This window comes from Xylona heveae (assembly GCF_001619985.1).
Source record: "Xylona heveae TC161 unplaced genomic scaffold L228scaffold_2, whole genome shotgun sequence".
NCBI classification, from domain to species: domain Eukaryota; kingdom Fungi; phylum Ascomycota; class Xylonomycetes; order Xylonales; family Xylonaceae; genus Xylona; species Xylona heveae.
The window spans coordinates 343,751-359,792 of record NW_017264194.1 but is presented as its reverse complement, the minus strand read 5'-3'; the positions used below and the strand labels follow the sequence as shown (position 1 = coordinate 359,792).

Below are 16,042 nucleotides of genomic sequence, written 5' to 3'. Positions count from 1 at the left end.
GTACGTGAATACGAAATCTCGAATGTACCGATGGGAGCTTATATCAGTAGGGCAACGAAGGCCCGGACAAATCTCGTTGTTGCAATTGGCGGGTTTCTATTTCTTCTGAGACCTATTCCAAGATTTCAGTGGGCCGTTTTTTTGTGAGACCCTTTGCTTCTGCCCGTCTTGAGTTGGACTAGCTGAGGACTATGTAACTATGTTAAATAAACTGTCAGCGTCAGTTGAATATATACATCATAATGTGTAGGCTTGCCTTATCGTAATCGGCTTGGTCCAGATAATCTTGAATCAAGGTTCTTGATGGTTTTTTTTAAACACTGCGAGAGACGGCGTTAGAATGCAATATGGATATTGGAGAAGGCAGCTCATCAGATGTTATATCACACAGTGTGAGAAAAAAAGCTCAACGCCAAAGAATAAAGATGAATAAGTTCGACAGAGGCTGATTGTGATTATGTTGCCTTCTACTTACATAATGAATTCTATTTTCTGAATACTCGTCTTTGATATAACACTTTAAAAGAGGAGATGAGGACATGATGGGGTTTTATAGACCCGAAGGGATGGTTGTTCGAAGCAATCAAACCCACAGAGCTCTTTCCCTAATGCTTTGTTCTTACTTCTCCTGCAAGGTCAGGAGATGCAGCGACGGTCCTTTTTAACTTGAACTGCAGGAAGGGAATGTTGAAGAAGAAAGGTGATTGTCCAACTTGCCGAACGATGTGAATTGAAGGAGAAAGTATTATGCACGTTCTTTCTAACCTGAGAGTGAAGAAGATAAAAGCGAAGCTTATTATTCGTGTCCTTAGCCGGTTGCCGGTCAGGGATTCAATCTTAAATCATACGTAGCTGGATATCATCGTTTGCATTTCATACCTTTCGTTTATGTACGAACTATTTTACAATTACCACGAAAAAATATAAATGAATATAGATATTACAGACATATTACCAGTTGCTTATATGCAGCAAAGAATGTCCAATAAGATGCACTGGGAACATTTTACGCACTCCATTTGCTTGGCCTTTTTATATCTTCGATTCTTCTGGCCCGATATGAGGATATTTCGGGTCAAGTTGGTTGTACGGGACCGCGAATAACCGTGTGGGGAGGCTCGCTTGAGATCCGATTGATAATCTGATAATAATAATCTTTGCCTCTCTCCCGCCAGGCCGCAGTAATCTGCATAATTTATGATTCTTGGCGCTGACAGGCATATTTTAACTTACGGGAAGACGCCAATCGATTTTCTGCACGCAGCTTGCTCTTGATCCTCGAAGAGCAAATTTGTTTCTTTACCTTGTCAAGATCTTGTGCATCGGCGAAATGGCTACTGAACAACCTGCGAAACGGAGATGTCTGGGCACGGAATGCCCCAACGACGCCGGTTCCCTGCAATGCCCGACATGTTTAAAGGTTGGAAAGGAGAGCTTTTTCTGCTCTCAGGACTGTTTCAAGAAGAGCTGGGTACGTTTCGTCTTAAATCTCTCATTGAAAACCTTCAAACTTACCTGTCAATGTTTTCCTGTGTGTTTATAGGGTGATCACAAGGCCGTCCACAAGACCGCAAGTAATAATCCCCTCCGCAGCCTTCTTGCACCCAAGGTTGTTTCTAAACCTGATCCAGACACCGGCCATTATAACCCGTTCCCTACCTACCCTTTTACCGGCTCCGTGAGACCCGTTTATCCTCTGTCGTCGCGTCGGCAGGTCCCCTCGTCGATTAAGCAGCCCGATTACGCCAAGACGGGCATTCCGCGCTCGGAACAGATTTTCGTTGGCCGAAATAAGATTACTATACTGGACAAGCAGCAGCAGGATGCGATGCGCAAGGTCTGCAAGCTGGGCCGTGAGGTTTTGGATATTGCCGCCCGTGCTACCAAGCCCGGCGTGACGACGGACTATATCGATGAGGTTGTTCACAAGGCTTGCATGGAGAGAGATGTGAGTTTTACTTGTCCGACTGTCGACTGTCAACTTTCATCTGAGCTACCCCTTGCGACTTTATCTTTCGTCTTTGCGGGCCTCTCATATTGGGTTCCTTAAAATCATGTTCTTTGGATATAGTAATCGCTGACCACGAGATAAAGTGTTACCCTTCTCCGTTAAACTACTGCCACTTCCCCAAATCGTTATGCACGTCGCCCAACGAGGTCATTTGCCACGGCATTCCGGACCAGCGGCCGCTCGAAGACGGCGACATTTTGAACCTTGACATCAGCGTCTACCACGGCGGTTTCCACGCCGACCTCAACGAGACATACTATGTCGGGGACCGGGCCAAGGCCGACCCGGAGTCGGTGCGCGTGGTCGAGACGGCGCGCGAGTGTCTGGACAAGTCCATTGAGATTGTCAAGCCGGGAATGCTGTTCCGCGATCCCGGCACCGTGATTGAGAAGCACGCCAAGAGCCGCGACTGCAGCGTCGTCAAGACGTACTGCGGACACGGCATCAACCAGCTCTTCCATGCCACGCCCAATATCCCACATTATGCCAAGAACAAGGCCGTCGGAACGGCGCGAGAGGGCATGTGCTTTACCATTGAGCCCATGATCTGTCTGGGAACGCACAAGGACAAGACGTGGCCTGATGACTGGACCAGTGTTACCGCCGATGGCAAGCGCACTGCTCAATTTGGTGAGCATTTCTTGTCTCTTTTTTTTTGTCCTATTTTGTCCGATTTTGTCTCTTTGTTTTTTCGTCCCTTTTTTTTTTTGTCCTCCAGCTGTCCTTTTCGTTTCTCTCTCTCTTCTTTTCCTTTTTTCCTCTTTCCGTAATCGAGTTAAAGTATTAATCTCTTCAATCGCAGAACACACCCTCCTCGTCACGGCCGACGGCGTCGAAGTCTTGACCGCCCGACTGCCCGACTCTCCTGGCGGTCCTATCCCTATGCCGAGCGCAACAAATGGCGACGCATCAGCAGCCAAACCCGCTGTTAACGGTTCATAGACTCCCTTTTCTTTTTTCTTTTCCTTTTCCTTTTCCCCTCTTTTCTTGTCCCTATACTGCAATTCCATACTCAAAAGCGATCCAAGGGCACAAGCATCACCCAAGTTCACTATTTTCATTTGACTACTCCTTATGTACATGGGCGGTATCAGGAGCAAGACTCTATATCTCTTTCTTTCTCTCTCATATAGAAATAAGCATTGCAATATAGCCTTGTCATGTCCAGCCTGTAACTCTGCATTCCTGTTTCCTGTCTACTGTCCCCTGTCTACTGTACTCCTGTACTGCTATACCACTGTACTACTGTAATATTGTTAGTTCAAACGAGGTCTGACTGCGAGTATGTCTACACTCAAATCGTGGCAGTCATGGCAGTCATGGCAGTCGTGGCAGTCAGGCACTTGACAGTTTTGACACTTGGACAAGATACGAACCACATGGCACACAAGTCAATGACTGAATGGTAACCTTAAATTTAAATAAATTGAATTGAATGAATTGGAATTGGAATTGAATTTTCAAACAATTTTAAATAAAGATAAAAAGAAGAAGATAACAAATTTTAAATACTCTGGGTGAAATAAATCTGACTGGTAAAAAAACGGCACTTGCTTGAGAGGAAAAAAGACAATTGTAAAGACGACTTTAGAGATCATAGAGACAATAAGGAGAAAAGGTAAGTAGAGATGGTAAGAAGAGAAGAAAGGAAAAGACAAAGGGGAGAAGAAAGGACAGCGATAAGATAGGGGTAAAAATAAAAACGAGAAGATTGCAAAAGCAAAAGATATAAATTGCAATTTAGACGCAAGAACACGAAGCACAAGGGCACGACACTCGAGGGGGTTACCAGGCGGGGTTCTTTCTCGAATGAGCAAAATACATGTCGAACCACATAAACGGTCAAGTTGGACAGACGAGACAGAGATAAGAAACTGTAAAGCAGGACAGAAATGAAAAGAGCTGGAAAAGACACAAAACGGAACGGAATAGAGCAACGGTTACAGCGATATCATTTACAAACAAACATGCAAGCCGGCTAACTAGAAATCAATCAGACTTCCGGGCTGGGCTTGCCGCTGCTGTCCATACGGATTACTGTTTCCTGCTCCACCGCCAAATGGACTTCCTCCAAAGCCCATGCCCATGCCGGCGGGACCAGTCTGTGCCGGCATCAGCGGTGCCTGGGACGTTTGACCAAATCCGCTACCGGGATGGCCCGCCTGCTGAGGCATTCCAGTAAACTGCTGGGTAAAGAATGGGTTGTTGCCACCAGTTTGAGAGGAGTGGAGACGGTCGAGACCTTGACCGGCAGAGTTGACAAAGGTGCCCGGCGCCGTGTGCTGGGCAGGGATACGCAGATTGCCCGTGTTGCCAAACGTATCTTGGCCTTCGCCAGAGGCCAAGAGAGCATTGAGATGTGCGTGTTGAGGGTTTGCCAACTTCTGTTGTTGCTGCAGTTGCTGAGGCGGTGGGCTGCTCGGAGTAGAAAACGAATGGGGCGGGTTGAAATTGCTAAACTGTGTCTGCGCTTTTTGCTCGTGAAGCGTGTTGAGCGATGGCGCCGTCGACGTGTTCTGGGGTTGAGGTCGGCTAAACGACGAACCAAAGGGGTTGTTCGACCCGGTGGGTAAAGGCTTCAATGCATCCAGCTGCTGCTGCGGCTCAGTGGCCCAAGGGTTGTTGCTGCCCGATTGGGCAAATCCAGTGGCAGCGTTAGACATTTGTTGTTGCTGCTGCTGCTGCTGCTGCTGCTGCTGAGGTTGCGTCTGGGCACCGCCAAAGCCAGTCGGCTGTTGCGCGTAGGGATTGTTCATGTTGCCCATAAACGCAGTGGTTTGGGGCTGCAGAGTGTTGGCCTGACCACCAAAAGACTGGTCGAAGCCAGTGCCCTGCGGCTGGAAACCATTTGAGAATCCATTCTGATAACCCGTCGGCTGAGTTTGGAACCCAGTTGCCTGGCTGCCAAATGCGCCGGTCGGCTGCGAATAGGCCTGGTTAAGGAAACCAGTCGATTGGGCCTGCTGGGGTTGCGCGTCAACTGGGTTGCCAAACCAGTCCACAGCTCCCTGTTGCTGATAGCCTTGATTGTAGCCGGTAAACTGTGGCTGAGCGTTGGCAGCCGGAGCATCATCAAACAGAGACGCCGCGTTGCTCTCCTCCAACTCTCTCTTCCGCAATTCTTCCTCTTCTTTGCTGAGCTTGATAGCTTTTGCCAAGTCCTCGTCGTCCTCGCCGCCCTTGGTTGCATTCGCTCGTCGCTTTCGATCCTCTTCAGCCTCGTATTTGCTGGCCTCAATCGCGAGTCGATACTCGGCATCTTCTTCCTCTCGCCGGCGGTTACGCGTATCAGCCCGACGCGAAGAAGCCCCCGCAGAGGATGAAGAAGGGCGATCTCCATATCCATGAGGACCGTACTCTTCGATTCCAGTTACTCGAGATTTCCACGACTTTCGGTCAAGGCGTTCTTTGCGCAATCGTTCCTCGTCCTGAATGAGCGAAGTCAATTCCTTGGCCGAAATTCGCACTAAATCGCAGTTAGCCAATTATATCAAAAACACCAGTGGGTTTTTGAATGATCCCAACCGTTTTGTCCCACATCTCTGCCATCCTCATCAATGTGCTGAAACTCGCGCAGTGTCTTGACAATGAAGATGTTGTTGCGGGCCCAGGTAACGACCAGCTCGGAGCCTTCATGTAGACAGTAATCCAAGACCTTGAGGGATTTGAGCACGTGTCTCCAATTCTTTCCCTTGTCGTTCAAGCGCTTGTCCAGCATATCCATGATTTCGTAAAAATCGGTCGAGCTAAAAAGGTTCACTATATCAGCTTATATTCTCCCGCACTGCGTGCAATGCAAAAAGGTTATGATTCGGAGGGGCATACTTGTTGAATGTCATTTGAGAGATTTCACTCATTTCTGTCCCTGTTGGGCCCCATGGGTCATTGCTCGTAGCTAGCATATACAATCAGTCATTCTGAATGATACAACTTTTAATGGAGCTTCCGTGTCCAGCCTTCGATCCTCTTCTTCTCCGCGCTCCAAAAGAAGGCTAACAGTGATATATCAATACTCACCATTTCGAACTTTGACTTGCACCGAGGAATACCCCTTGGTGACATTCTTCACCCCACGTATGACTTTCGACATCTTTGCAGCGGTATATGTGGTGTGATTTCAGAGAGAAGCTCGCGGATTGGCTTGCGGAGTTTATAGATGGGAAATGGTAAAGTGGAGAGAGCTTGCAACAAGGATTCAATGTCGGGTGTTAAGGTCTATGCACAGGTCTGCGTGGCGTTGGGATGGTTCTCAAGGTCGCAGCGTCATATGCCAATTGTCCTTTGTCTGTTGGAGGATTATGATATCCCCTGCTATTTTAGGACCAAGTTGAGCTGAAGCTCGTCGAATTCCGATATGTTCTTGTGCGATACTTGCTCGCCAATGTCGTCGCGGCGATTTGGACTCAAATCGACTGTATCTTCCTCGGTTTTATCTCGTTAGGAATCTAATCGATATCGTCGTCGTTGTTCAGATTCGAGCTTCACGTAGTTTCAGTGAAGACTAATAAATGAACGTCGCAACACAGAGTGATTGGTGTACTGTTAATCCAATGTTAATATCGATGACAGGCTTAATTCAATTCGACATGCCAATCGCTCCTGTCAAGAGAGCTCACCCACCATTAGGCAGGCATTCCTCGAGCCCAAGACATAGGAGCATGAGATGTTTGGGAGAAGGAGAGAAAGCATACAATTAAATCCAATGGCTGATGATCCGAGATCAATCGATTTTGTGAGTAGAAGTTGAGAGCAATGGAACACCACGCAGCGGAATCAGTCGGTTTGCGGGAATGAGCCGACCAGGACACGCAAATAGCGCGGATTCACTCGATCGCAGGGTAGCAGTACTACCACGTCTAGTTTGATGGGTTATAGGGGTGTCCACACCGTATCTCCCCTCGTCGAAATACAGAGGTAAATCGTAATGTGAGTCGGGGAAAAAAGTGGTAACTGGGCAGACGACTTTCGGGGCGGAAATTACTGCTGTAGGTCGGGCAGTTGTGTAATTACAGCAAGTTACAGTAGCAGCAAGTTAGTAGAATGAGGATGATGACGATGGGTTCGTTCCCGTCGGTCCCAGTCGGTCCCAGCCTGCCAGTCGTAAGTTGTATTGCGCTTGCTCGGTCCCCCCCCACCATACTCAGTATAGCAAGGTACTTTATTGTGACCAACCACACAATGATCCCTGGGAAATGAGCTCCAGGTAGTTGTCACTTAAACCACCTTTTCCCCATCATTTGCGCTGACTCAGCTGCTGCTTGCAAGTTGAGCTCCAAGCTCGTTTACCAAACACCAATATTGAGCTTCACAAGCAAATCTGCACCTACCTAAGCCACAAATGACGTGAGAGACGCGCGGAAGATGCTCACATGTGGCGATACAAACTAATTTGAAAGACTTGAACAGAATCAAATCAGAACGGAATCTTATCCTGATGCTTAGTGGTAAAATCATTCCGCGCCAATGATGAGAGAATCGTTATCAGTTCAAATGTTTCAGAATTTGTCACTGTAAGAGAGAACTATTTACTAGATAAGACCAAAGTCCAAACTCAAAGTAATCCCGACCTAAAACCCCCAACAGGCGCTGTTCTTTTTCTATTCTGCCCAATAAGATAATAAAAAACTTTTTACTGTTCCCATGCTTGGAAAATGATGACAAAATGAACACTGGCAGAGCAAGATTTAATATAAAGAAAAAATGAAACAAGATAGACGGCGAAGAGAAGAAAGTGGAAGATGTAAAAGAAGAAGTAAAAGCGAGAAAGGAATACAAGTCTATCGAGATGCAGGAGGCGAATTAAAATGCAATACTAACAGAGGAAAAAGTTGGAAAGGCGGTAATTAAAAGGCTCTGTCTGATACAAAGTAGTAGTAGTAATAATAATAAAATAATAGTAATAAAGAAAATTTTGCAGTCGGCTAGTAGATGTTGATGATGATTGCAACGTACAATGGAGCCACACACTCCATCGCGCCGAGTTCCAAGATAAGAGGGTCCGACGAGGTGTTGAGGGAAATGATGCATAGAGGTCAAAGGATAGAGGGGAAAACAACGATTCAAATATAGTACAGTGATGACCTTTTGGCCCAGCCTAGGTCACGATCACCTTCACGAAACAGGCGCCGCCCAGCTCGGCTCTCCCTGCATTCGGGCGCGCGGGTCATAAGCCTCGGGCTCAGTGCTTTGCGGCCGACGCATGTTGGAGGCGGGGTAGTAGAGGTGGGATGCAGAAGCGCTGTAGAGCGGCTCGGGGTAGACGTAAGGCTCACCCGGAGTAGGAGTTACCAATCCAGCGTGGGTCGGCGATGGCCATGCCATATTGGTAGCATGCGGGCTTCCGTTCGCGCTCGTCGGCTGGCGGTGATCCGCGGTGGGAGGAGGTTCTAAGGTGGGCGGTGGACCGTATCCGCTCGGGTGCGATGTCAACGAAGGTCGTGGCTGGCTAGCACCATAGGAAGAGAGGGAGGCCGAAGCCGGTCTCGACATGGGCTGTTGCAGATCTCCACGGAGATGAGGAGGGAGAGGTGCAGCAGGCATCGGCCCATTGCTCATATAAGTATATTCAGCATGGGGACGCTGCAGCGTGGGAATGGGAGGAAGGTCGCCTGGCGGAGACACTGAGGTTGTACGTTGGCCCGGCGAAGGCGTCGAATGGGGCGAAACAGTGTTTGAGAAGCTTCCTTGCTCCGAATGGGGTGCTCCCGGGGCTCGACCACCCGGTCGAGTAGCCAAAGCAGCTGCTCGTGCAGCAGCAGCTTCCTCGACCGTTCCCGTGTGATGGTTCTGATGGCGCGTCAAAGTTGTTCGGCGAGTAAAGGTCTTCAAGCAATCGGCATATGGGCACATATAAGGTCGCTTGCCGGAGTGGATGCGTCGGTGCCGCGCCAAAGAACTTGAATCGCTAAATGGCTGTGGCAACAAAAATTGTTAGATTCAGAGCACGGCAGAATGCATAACACAAAGGAGGTTAAACGAACCTTCCCACATCGTTCACATCGGTGGGGCTTCTCGCCCGTGTGCACACGAGAGTGTACAGTTAAGGCGGAGCGTTGGATAAACTGCTTCTTGCATCCAGGATAGTCACAAACATGGGGGCGATGGCCGCTGTGAATCCGTTCTATCCAAGAGACGAGTTAGTAAATCAACCATTGTGGCAAATCGACAGCTTTTAAACCTACCGTGGCGAGCAAGATCGCTTCGTCGCGCGAATCCCTTTCCACAATTGCTACACGCAAATGCCTTCTGCGGTGTCTCGCTGGAGAACGGTCTTGGGGCCTCGCGAACCTCGGGCTGGGGATATCCATTTGGCATCACAAGATCTGGGTTGTATCCGTTTTGTAGCACAGGCACTGGTGCCTGCATAGGCTGGGCATGATACGGCATATCGCTAGGAACATTGGGCATTGGATGCATTGGTTGAGAGGAACGAGGAGGTGGTGCGTATCGAGCGTATTCAGTGGTTCGAGGGGATGCCGCTTGCTCCGAAGCAGTTTCCGAGGCCGGATCGCCACCATTTCCGCTGCCACCAGTGGCCTGTGCAGCCTGCGCCAGCTGCTGTTGTATCTGCTGCTCCACTTCTGCAGGAACACCAGAAGCTTTGTTATTTAAGATATTTGTAATGTCCATGGCTTGAGAGAGAACCCCCCAAAAGGTTGGGCTGGTTTAACAAGCTCAGAAGAAATTTGTGGGCCAGACAGGAGTGATAAATGTCCAGCTTGGGCGCCTAAGAGGACACGCGCCTGAAACAAGTTGTTGTATCTCCTTCGACCACGGGCTGTGGAGAAGAAGGTGGCTCGCGTACAAGGGGGTACGGTGATACTCGCGAACGATTCAATCACCCCTAATGCAAGTATCCTAACGTGGCCGCGACCTGCTTCAAAACATTAAAAAGCTATTCCACGAATCATGCCAGAATTTCCAGTAAAGACATTGAAATGATGCCCCCTAAAGAAGAAGCCACTCCCGTGTCTCGATGGAGATCCAAAAATATGAACAATAGAGATGCGGGAACCTACTTGTTCTGTGGCAGCTAAATTCGGCAGTTCTGAAAAACAGCACGAGTTGGTGCTGAATTCCGATTGTGCGCGGCAAGGGAACGAGTCTGCGTTCCAACAATTCGGGGGGGGTAGAGGTATCCCGGGGGGGGGGAAGCACGCAAGACGAGGAATGCAGAGAGGGATCGTCGGTTAATTCCTCTTCAAGGGATAGATAAATTTTGAAGCCAGCGCCAGGGAATTGAGTGCGGAGCTTTGAACAGGTACGGGTTCGAGCTTTGTCGTGTCTTGGCCCGGCAGGTTGGAAACCGTGAAAGAAAAGAGGTCACCGATACCTTTTTGGCGGGGCGAAACAAAGAAGACAATATGTTTCAAGGCGGTAAGGCAATGGGAATCGACCGTAAGTGACGCTCGCGCCAAGGGTTCGTCCGAGTGGCGTCTTGAACACTTTTTTGGGCGGACAAATCAAAGAAGATGATATCTTCAGCCTGGTACCTGAGCTTTGTGCAGAGACAAGGGCACCCAAGTTGGTTGATTCAAGAAGCGCCAGATGCTATTTTTGCTGTGCGACAAATCGCGAGCCCTAAATGAGCATGTCTTTCCCAGGACGACAAATGTTGGAAGTGAGTGAATGCCCCTGATGGAGAAGGAACCAGGCTAGGGGCAATGTATAAAGGTAGGATGCCGATGATCGAGGTGCAACGAGGCGTTGGTGACGTTGAGTTGCGTTATCAGATCTATCGATAGTAGTCAGTCTCAGTGTGTTCCATCTTCATTTCAGAGTGATCCTCCCGACACATTCCAGCGCTTTTCTTCGCAAAGGGCGGTGTACGAACCTCTTTTGGCAGAGCGTTTGGAGCCAGACGATGATAGGAAGACAGTTATGGTCTCCGTGAGGAAGCGGCGCTGCAGCACTTGCCAATTGCGTTGCCGAATCCGAGGTCGCCGCGAATACCGGTCGTGACGCGTATTGTAAGCACAACCGTGCAATGTGATTTGGAAGGATCAAGACACGGCAGTCCGGCTGTCGATAGAGCAAATAAAAGGGAATCGCCTCAAGGCTTGGAAGCAGCGGCTGAGGATGAGGTTGGGTGCGTGGGAGTGTCGAAGAGAGATGTCGTCGTGCTTTGGTGGGCAGTGATGGCTGACAGCTCCTGCTCGCTAGACTTTTTGGTTTGTTGCGCAGGTGGCACCCGGGGCAGCGTGTGGGATGTGGATTTTTAGTCTGGTCGCAGATTTGAGGGGCGGGCAGCAAGAACGGGTTGTAGCTATCGCTGCAGGTACTACTCTGTTCGGAGAAATAGAAACTGGAAGAGGCGAAGGGAAAAACAAAGGATATCAATCTAGAGAAGAGGAAAAATTCCAACCCTGGCAAGCAGCAATCAGAGTTTGCCGGGATTTCTGGGATTTGAAAGTATTATTGGCAGGGCGCAGGACAAACAGTGGGCAGCAGTAACAATAGTCAGAAGGGTCAAGGCGGGATTTGGGAATGGTATCATTCATCTACAAATAGGACGGTCGAAGGGACCACAAGGGACCAAAAGCACCAAGAATGGGCCGTCCGAGGTACCGGTACCGCCAAGTGACGCACCAAAAGTTGGGCGTGGGTCGGGGGGAAGATAGTGTGGCCGCGCGAGTTAGAGTAGTGCGTATGAAATGGGGTGTGTGTGGGAAGGGAAAGATGTTAAGGGACGGAGAGAGATCATCAGAGCACAAGCGTACAGAGTAAGTCGGGCTGTCAGTTAGCGGCGGTTATAGTATGCACTGAAGTAATTGTAATAATGGATTAAAGATGACGATGAGGGTTGCTCGAAAACATGGCTATCGCCCGAAGCTGCACTAGGGTCATGGTTTGGGACATCGAGTCCGTCAAGGGAAATAGGCATGGGTCAACCAGGGATGGAAAGAGAGAGGGAAAAGGGAAACAGCAAAGCAGGTTAAGCATTACAATATCTATTTGTCTTCATGAGTGGCTTCTCCTCAAGTCCTTCTTTACTCCTCTTACTACTACTGTCCCTCTCTGGGTGTGTTTTGCCTCCCACCTCCCTAATCCCTCTCTTGTCTGGGCTTGCCGAAAAGGCGCATGGCGGCAACATGGCCATGGCATGGTCCGGCATGGGTTCAGGGTTGTTGATGATGATGATGATGGCAAGGGGTGATGGGGGGGGGCGCAAGTGGGACACCCCTGTGACAGGGATTGCAGAGAGACGACGCGCACCGAGAAATCGTTAGCAGCCGGTGGGCAGAGCGAGCTGGGCCGGTCACAATAATGGTCCGTGGGGTGTGTCAAAAAGTACCACTGTGCTGTGTGTACTTTGGAATTGCTGGGAGAGAGAGCGAGAGAGAGAGAGAGAGAGAGAGCAAAAGGGTCAAACCCATGCATCTGCGCCCATCACAGCCCCCTTCCCGTCAGATAGATAGCTCTGCCCCCTAATACAAATCCTACTGTATACCGTTCCCTCGATGATGACAATGATGACTTTACCTGATCAAGATCATTCTGATCTATCGAAAGTCTGAAGTACCACTGCATGCAAGCTTACATCAGTCCCTCCCTCCCACAACCCACCTTCTGTCGTGCCATTCCTTTTCCCTAACTTTTTCTGCCTAGCCACTCTTTAGCTGAAAATGGCCCAGGTTCATCGTGGTAGGGAAAGCAATCTGGCCCCTACAAGCCGGGCTGCTGATTAATTCTATTCACAATGAGAATGATAGAAGAAGAAAAATTTCGTTCATCTTCTCCAAAGAGCTCGAATTTGATCACGTAGCAAACAATTTCGGTCGGTTAGCACATTTCGGATGATTGTCGCGGATGATGAGATGAAAGAGAGACCAGCCAGCAGAAAATGACGGTCTCCCTCCTAGCGTGACAACTAGTTAAGGAACGTAGAAAAACAACTTCAACGCGGGAAAGATTCACACGGACAGATACTATACGCGACCGTCAAAGGTAGCTCAATCTGCCATTTCGTTACTTGTTATCACCCACAGCTTCTCCATAAGATCGTTTTCGATCCATGTTCGGCCCTTTTGGCCCATCCTTTAAGATATTTGCTTGTTTACAGGCCAACATCTCACTCGCGACACAGTGTAGGAGAGCCATGTAGGTGGGCTGAACAATGGCAATGGGTGCATGTGGTGAGACGAGCCTGACATCAATGGGGGCAAGTCGCCATGTATCACAGTAATATGGGATGCAGCGGTAAGAAGCAGAAAACGGTCTTAGCGGGCACCTCCAACTGCTCCCTGCGTACATCCGTTACTTTCTCGCCATTTCACGTGGCGACAGTGCGTTTCCCCACCGGACACCAATCAAATGTCGTGTGGCATCGGGGCTGCATAGGCGGTGTGGGCAGAAGGCGATGCGAAGTGGGAAAGCCGGGGAGGGGTGTTGTTGGGTAATGCCTAGGACACTGGGCTTGGGCCCGGGGGGTTGGTCTCCAGTCGGTGCAGACTGGACGTGGTAGCGCAAAGGAGAAAAGGGAACGAGCCGAGGATGGCAAGAGGGGCGTTCCACCCGAGAAGAAGGTGAAGAGAAGAAAAGGGAACCGGGAGGAGCAGGGACCAGGGCTGTACGCTGGAGAAGAACATGGCAACCGCAACCTTCCCCCCTCCCCTTTCCTCCTTTCCTCCTCAAGAGCATACGGAGTATGGTTTTCGAAGAGTGCTTACCGGTAAGCTCAAAGAAAAAAACCACCAACCGACTGCCTGCTACTCAGCCAATGCCGAAAGGGAAGCCCAAATTGGTTGACTTACTTAACAGAAAGCGCCTATTGGGTGGAAAAGTCGTCACATCAAGTACGCACACCCTGACAGCCTACCTACCTACACTTGGCCGCCGTTCAGCTTTCTCAAGTTGTTCGCTTAGCAAATGAATTGTATCAGAGTTGCTGTTTTTGTGCTCGCCCGCAGCAGTAGTTCCTTTTTCGTTGCACTCAACATGGTGATTATTATGATGAATGATCATGATCATGATGGAAAGATTGAAGGATTTAGACCGGCGCCACATTGTACTCGAGCGCTAGCATCGACACTGCAATAATATCACTGATCTAAGAAAACAAAAAAACGATCGCGATAGCTGATAGGTAGTCGGGCCGAGGAAACACGGGGTTCCACTTACAAACTGCCATACCTTGGCATCGCACGCACCTTGCGTCCGCAGATATGCACGCGTCGTGCATCCAAGAAATCTCAAATACTGCATTATTTGTTAGTTGTTGTACCAATTAGGCTACAGATCATCGTCACCCAGCAGCAGCCACGTCTGCTCTCCGACGCCCCTTTTTTATGCTTTCCAGGTTTTTTCGCTTAAGGCTACGCACGCCTACGTACTGGCGAAAAGCATTCCCTTGCAGGATGGCTGCGCACATGGATGCGTCGTTTTCTATCATTCGTAAATACTCGTAGGCTGTTTAGTGGTACTGCTATGATAGTCATCATATACGAACAATGACTCCAATTTGTTCGGTCCAGTCATTCATCTCTTAGGCACTTCGTAGCATATGAGCCGGGCAGCCATATTGGAGCCGGCAGTTTCCTCTTCCATGGCTCAGGTGTTCGGAGAGGCTGTCCAAAGCACGGCCCAAGGGGTTCTCCGATGGCCATGGGCCCGGTCAAGCAACGAAGATGCTGGGTCAGGACCAACGAAGAGATTGGATGCTCTCCAATTCCTTGCACACGAATGTCATCTTTGCGCGACGCGACAGCTCCCAACCCGTCTTTAGTTCGATTCCGATTCCATGACTTTATCCACGCCACGCCACGCGAGCTCCCTGGCGGCACGATGCACGTGTGTGCGTTTTTGTCTCGCGCACACGCCCACTCACACACCATGGAAGAGAGCACACACCCGCAACACGGACTCCGACCAACCCACCATTACCATTTTCTCGCTCCTTCATCGGGAAGAAACGATGGCGGGTCGGGAGCGTCGGCTCGAAAAGTGAGAGTAATGGAGAGAGCGAAGAAGAAAGCCAAAGAAGAGGGAAAAAGGAGGGTGGGTTGAGGCTGGGCTCAGCTGGTGGCCCTCGTGGACGGCCCCTAGAGCAGGTTTTTTTTTTCTTCTTCTCTTTGCTGCCCGTTTAGTACAGGCGAGTAGATATGACGAAATCGCCTGAGATCATCCACGATGGATCTCAAATCGCTGGGCAGTCTGTTACAATGAGACGGATCGAGAAAGATTCATAAGGTCTTTTCCTTGTCTCTCTCTGTCCATCACACTTTCTCACTCGAGTAGCACGATTTTGTATTGTACTGCCTGTCCTGTGCGGTAGGTAACCGTCGGATGATGACGTGCGGTTCGGCTCGCTTTTCGAGACGAGTTCCCAGCCTACGAATGCTGTCAAGCAACAACCATGTTGAAGTAATGGCTGCAGAAAAAAGGCGACGGACCGATGCATTATTAAGGAACATGTTCCGTGCGTCTCAGTGGGGACGATTGGCTTGCTTTAGACTCGTACTCCGATAAATGAAAATCGAAGCCGTCGAGTTTTAAAAGCAAAGACCGTCCTGTAATCTTGTCAACATGACCGTTCATGCAGTCTAGAGCGTAACTGGATTGAACATAGTAGTTAGTATCACCGGCGTTAATTAGCCTATTACTTGTGCAAATAGTTAGCAAAAGTGCCATGACTGAAAAGATGCTTTGGCTAAACGAGCATCGGTAATTTTGAGGAATTTCCGGATGGGCTGGTTCCTCTAGTAAGTCCTGTGCCGCTCAAGCACATTTATTACCTTCTTTCCAATCAACATGGCTTTGCCCAATCATACGAAATGAAATCAACCAAAGCTAACCATCTGAAGTGCTCTTTTTGTTGAAGATCGAGAGCCGGGAAGTTCCTTGCGAATGCGTCGGGCTGCTGTGGATGATAATCTGCATGTCACACGGGATTGGTGCTGACAGTTTAACACCCAGATACGACTGTAGTAAAGAATGTATGACATGGGTCTCTTACCTTGCACATGCCAGGCCCATCTCTTTCTTGCCAGTCCAAGCAGCTGGATTTGTGGGTCTTCTCGAAGGAAAAAAGAC

At 49.3% G+C, this 16,042-nt stretch overlaps 4 protein-coding genes across 4 annotated transcripts; 1 reads left to right on the top strand and 3 right to left on the bottom strand.

Annotated features, from left to right (window-relative positions):
- The first annotated feature begins 1,181 nt into the window (after nucleotides 1-1,181).
- Nucleotides 1,182-3,419, top strand: L228DRAFT_243678 (putative methionine aminopeptidase, type I). Its single transcript, XM_018331742.1, has 5 exons — nucleotides 1,182-1,471; nucleotides 1,544-1,574; nucleotides 1,632-1,948; nucleotides 2,095-2,641; nucleotides 2,814-3,419. The coding sequence occupies exons 1-5, from the start codon at nucleotides 1,331-1,333 to the stop codon at nucleotides 2,951-2,953; spliced, it is 1,176 nt and encodes a 391-aa protein (XP_018190483.1). The 5' UTR covers nucleotides 1,182-1,330; the 3' UTR covers nucleotides 2,954-3,419.
- A 574-nt stretch (nucleotides 3,420-3,993) lies between these two features.
- L228DRAFT_236084 (ENTH-domain-containing protein) lies at nucleotides 3,994-6,101 on the bottom strand (the record flags this gene model as incomplete). The annotated part of the gene is made up of 4 exons (XM_018330791.1): nucleotides 3,994-5,477; nucleotides 5,537-5,757; nucleotides 5,837-5,906; nucleotides 6,029-6,101. The coding sequence occupies 4 exons, from the start codon at nucleotides 6,099-6,101 to the stop codon at nucleotides 3,994-3,996; spliced, it is 1,848 nt and encodes a 615-aa protein (XP_018190482.1).
- Nucleotides 6,102-8,122: 2,021 nt separating this feature from the next.
- L228DRAFT_236083 (hypothetical protein) lies at nucleotides 8,123-9,640 on the bottom strand (the record flags this gene model as incomplete). The annotated part of the gene is made up of 3 exons (XM_018330790.1): nucleotides 8,123-8,923; nucleotides 8,992-9,131; nucleotides 9,193-9,640. The coding sequence occupies 3 exons, from the start codon at nucleotides 9,638-9,640 to the stop codon at nucleotides 8,123-8,125; spliced, it is 1,389 nt and encodes a 462-aa protein (XP_018190481.1).
- A 3,470-nt stretch (nucleotides 9,641-13,110) lies between these two features.
- On the bottom strand, nucleotides 13,111-13,623 carry L228DRAFT_243674 (hypothetical protein). Its single transcript, XM_018331741.1, has one exon. It carries the CDS (start codon nucleotides 13,597-13,599, stop codon nucleotides 13,414-13,416), a length of 186 nt encoding a protein of 61 aa, XP_018190480.1. The 5' UTR covers nucleotides 13,600-13,623; the 3' UTR covers nucleotides 13,111-13,413.
- Nucleotides 13,624-16,042: the final 2,419 nt, after the last annotated feature.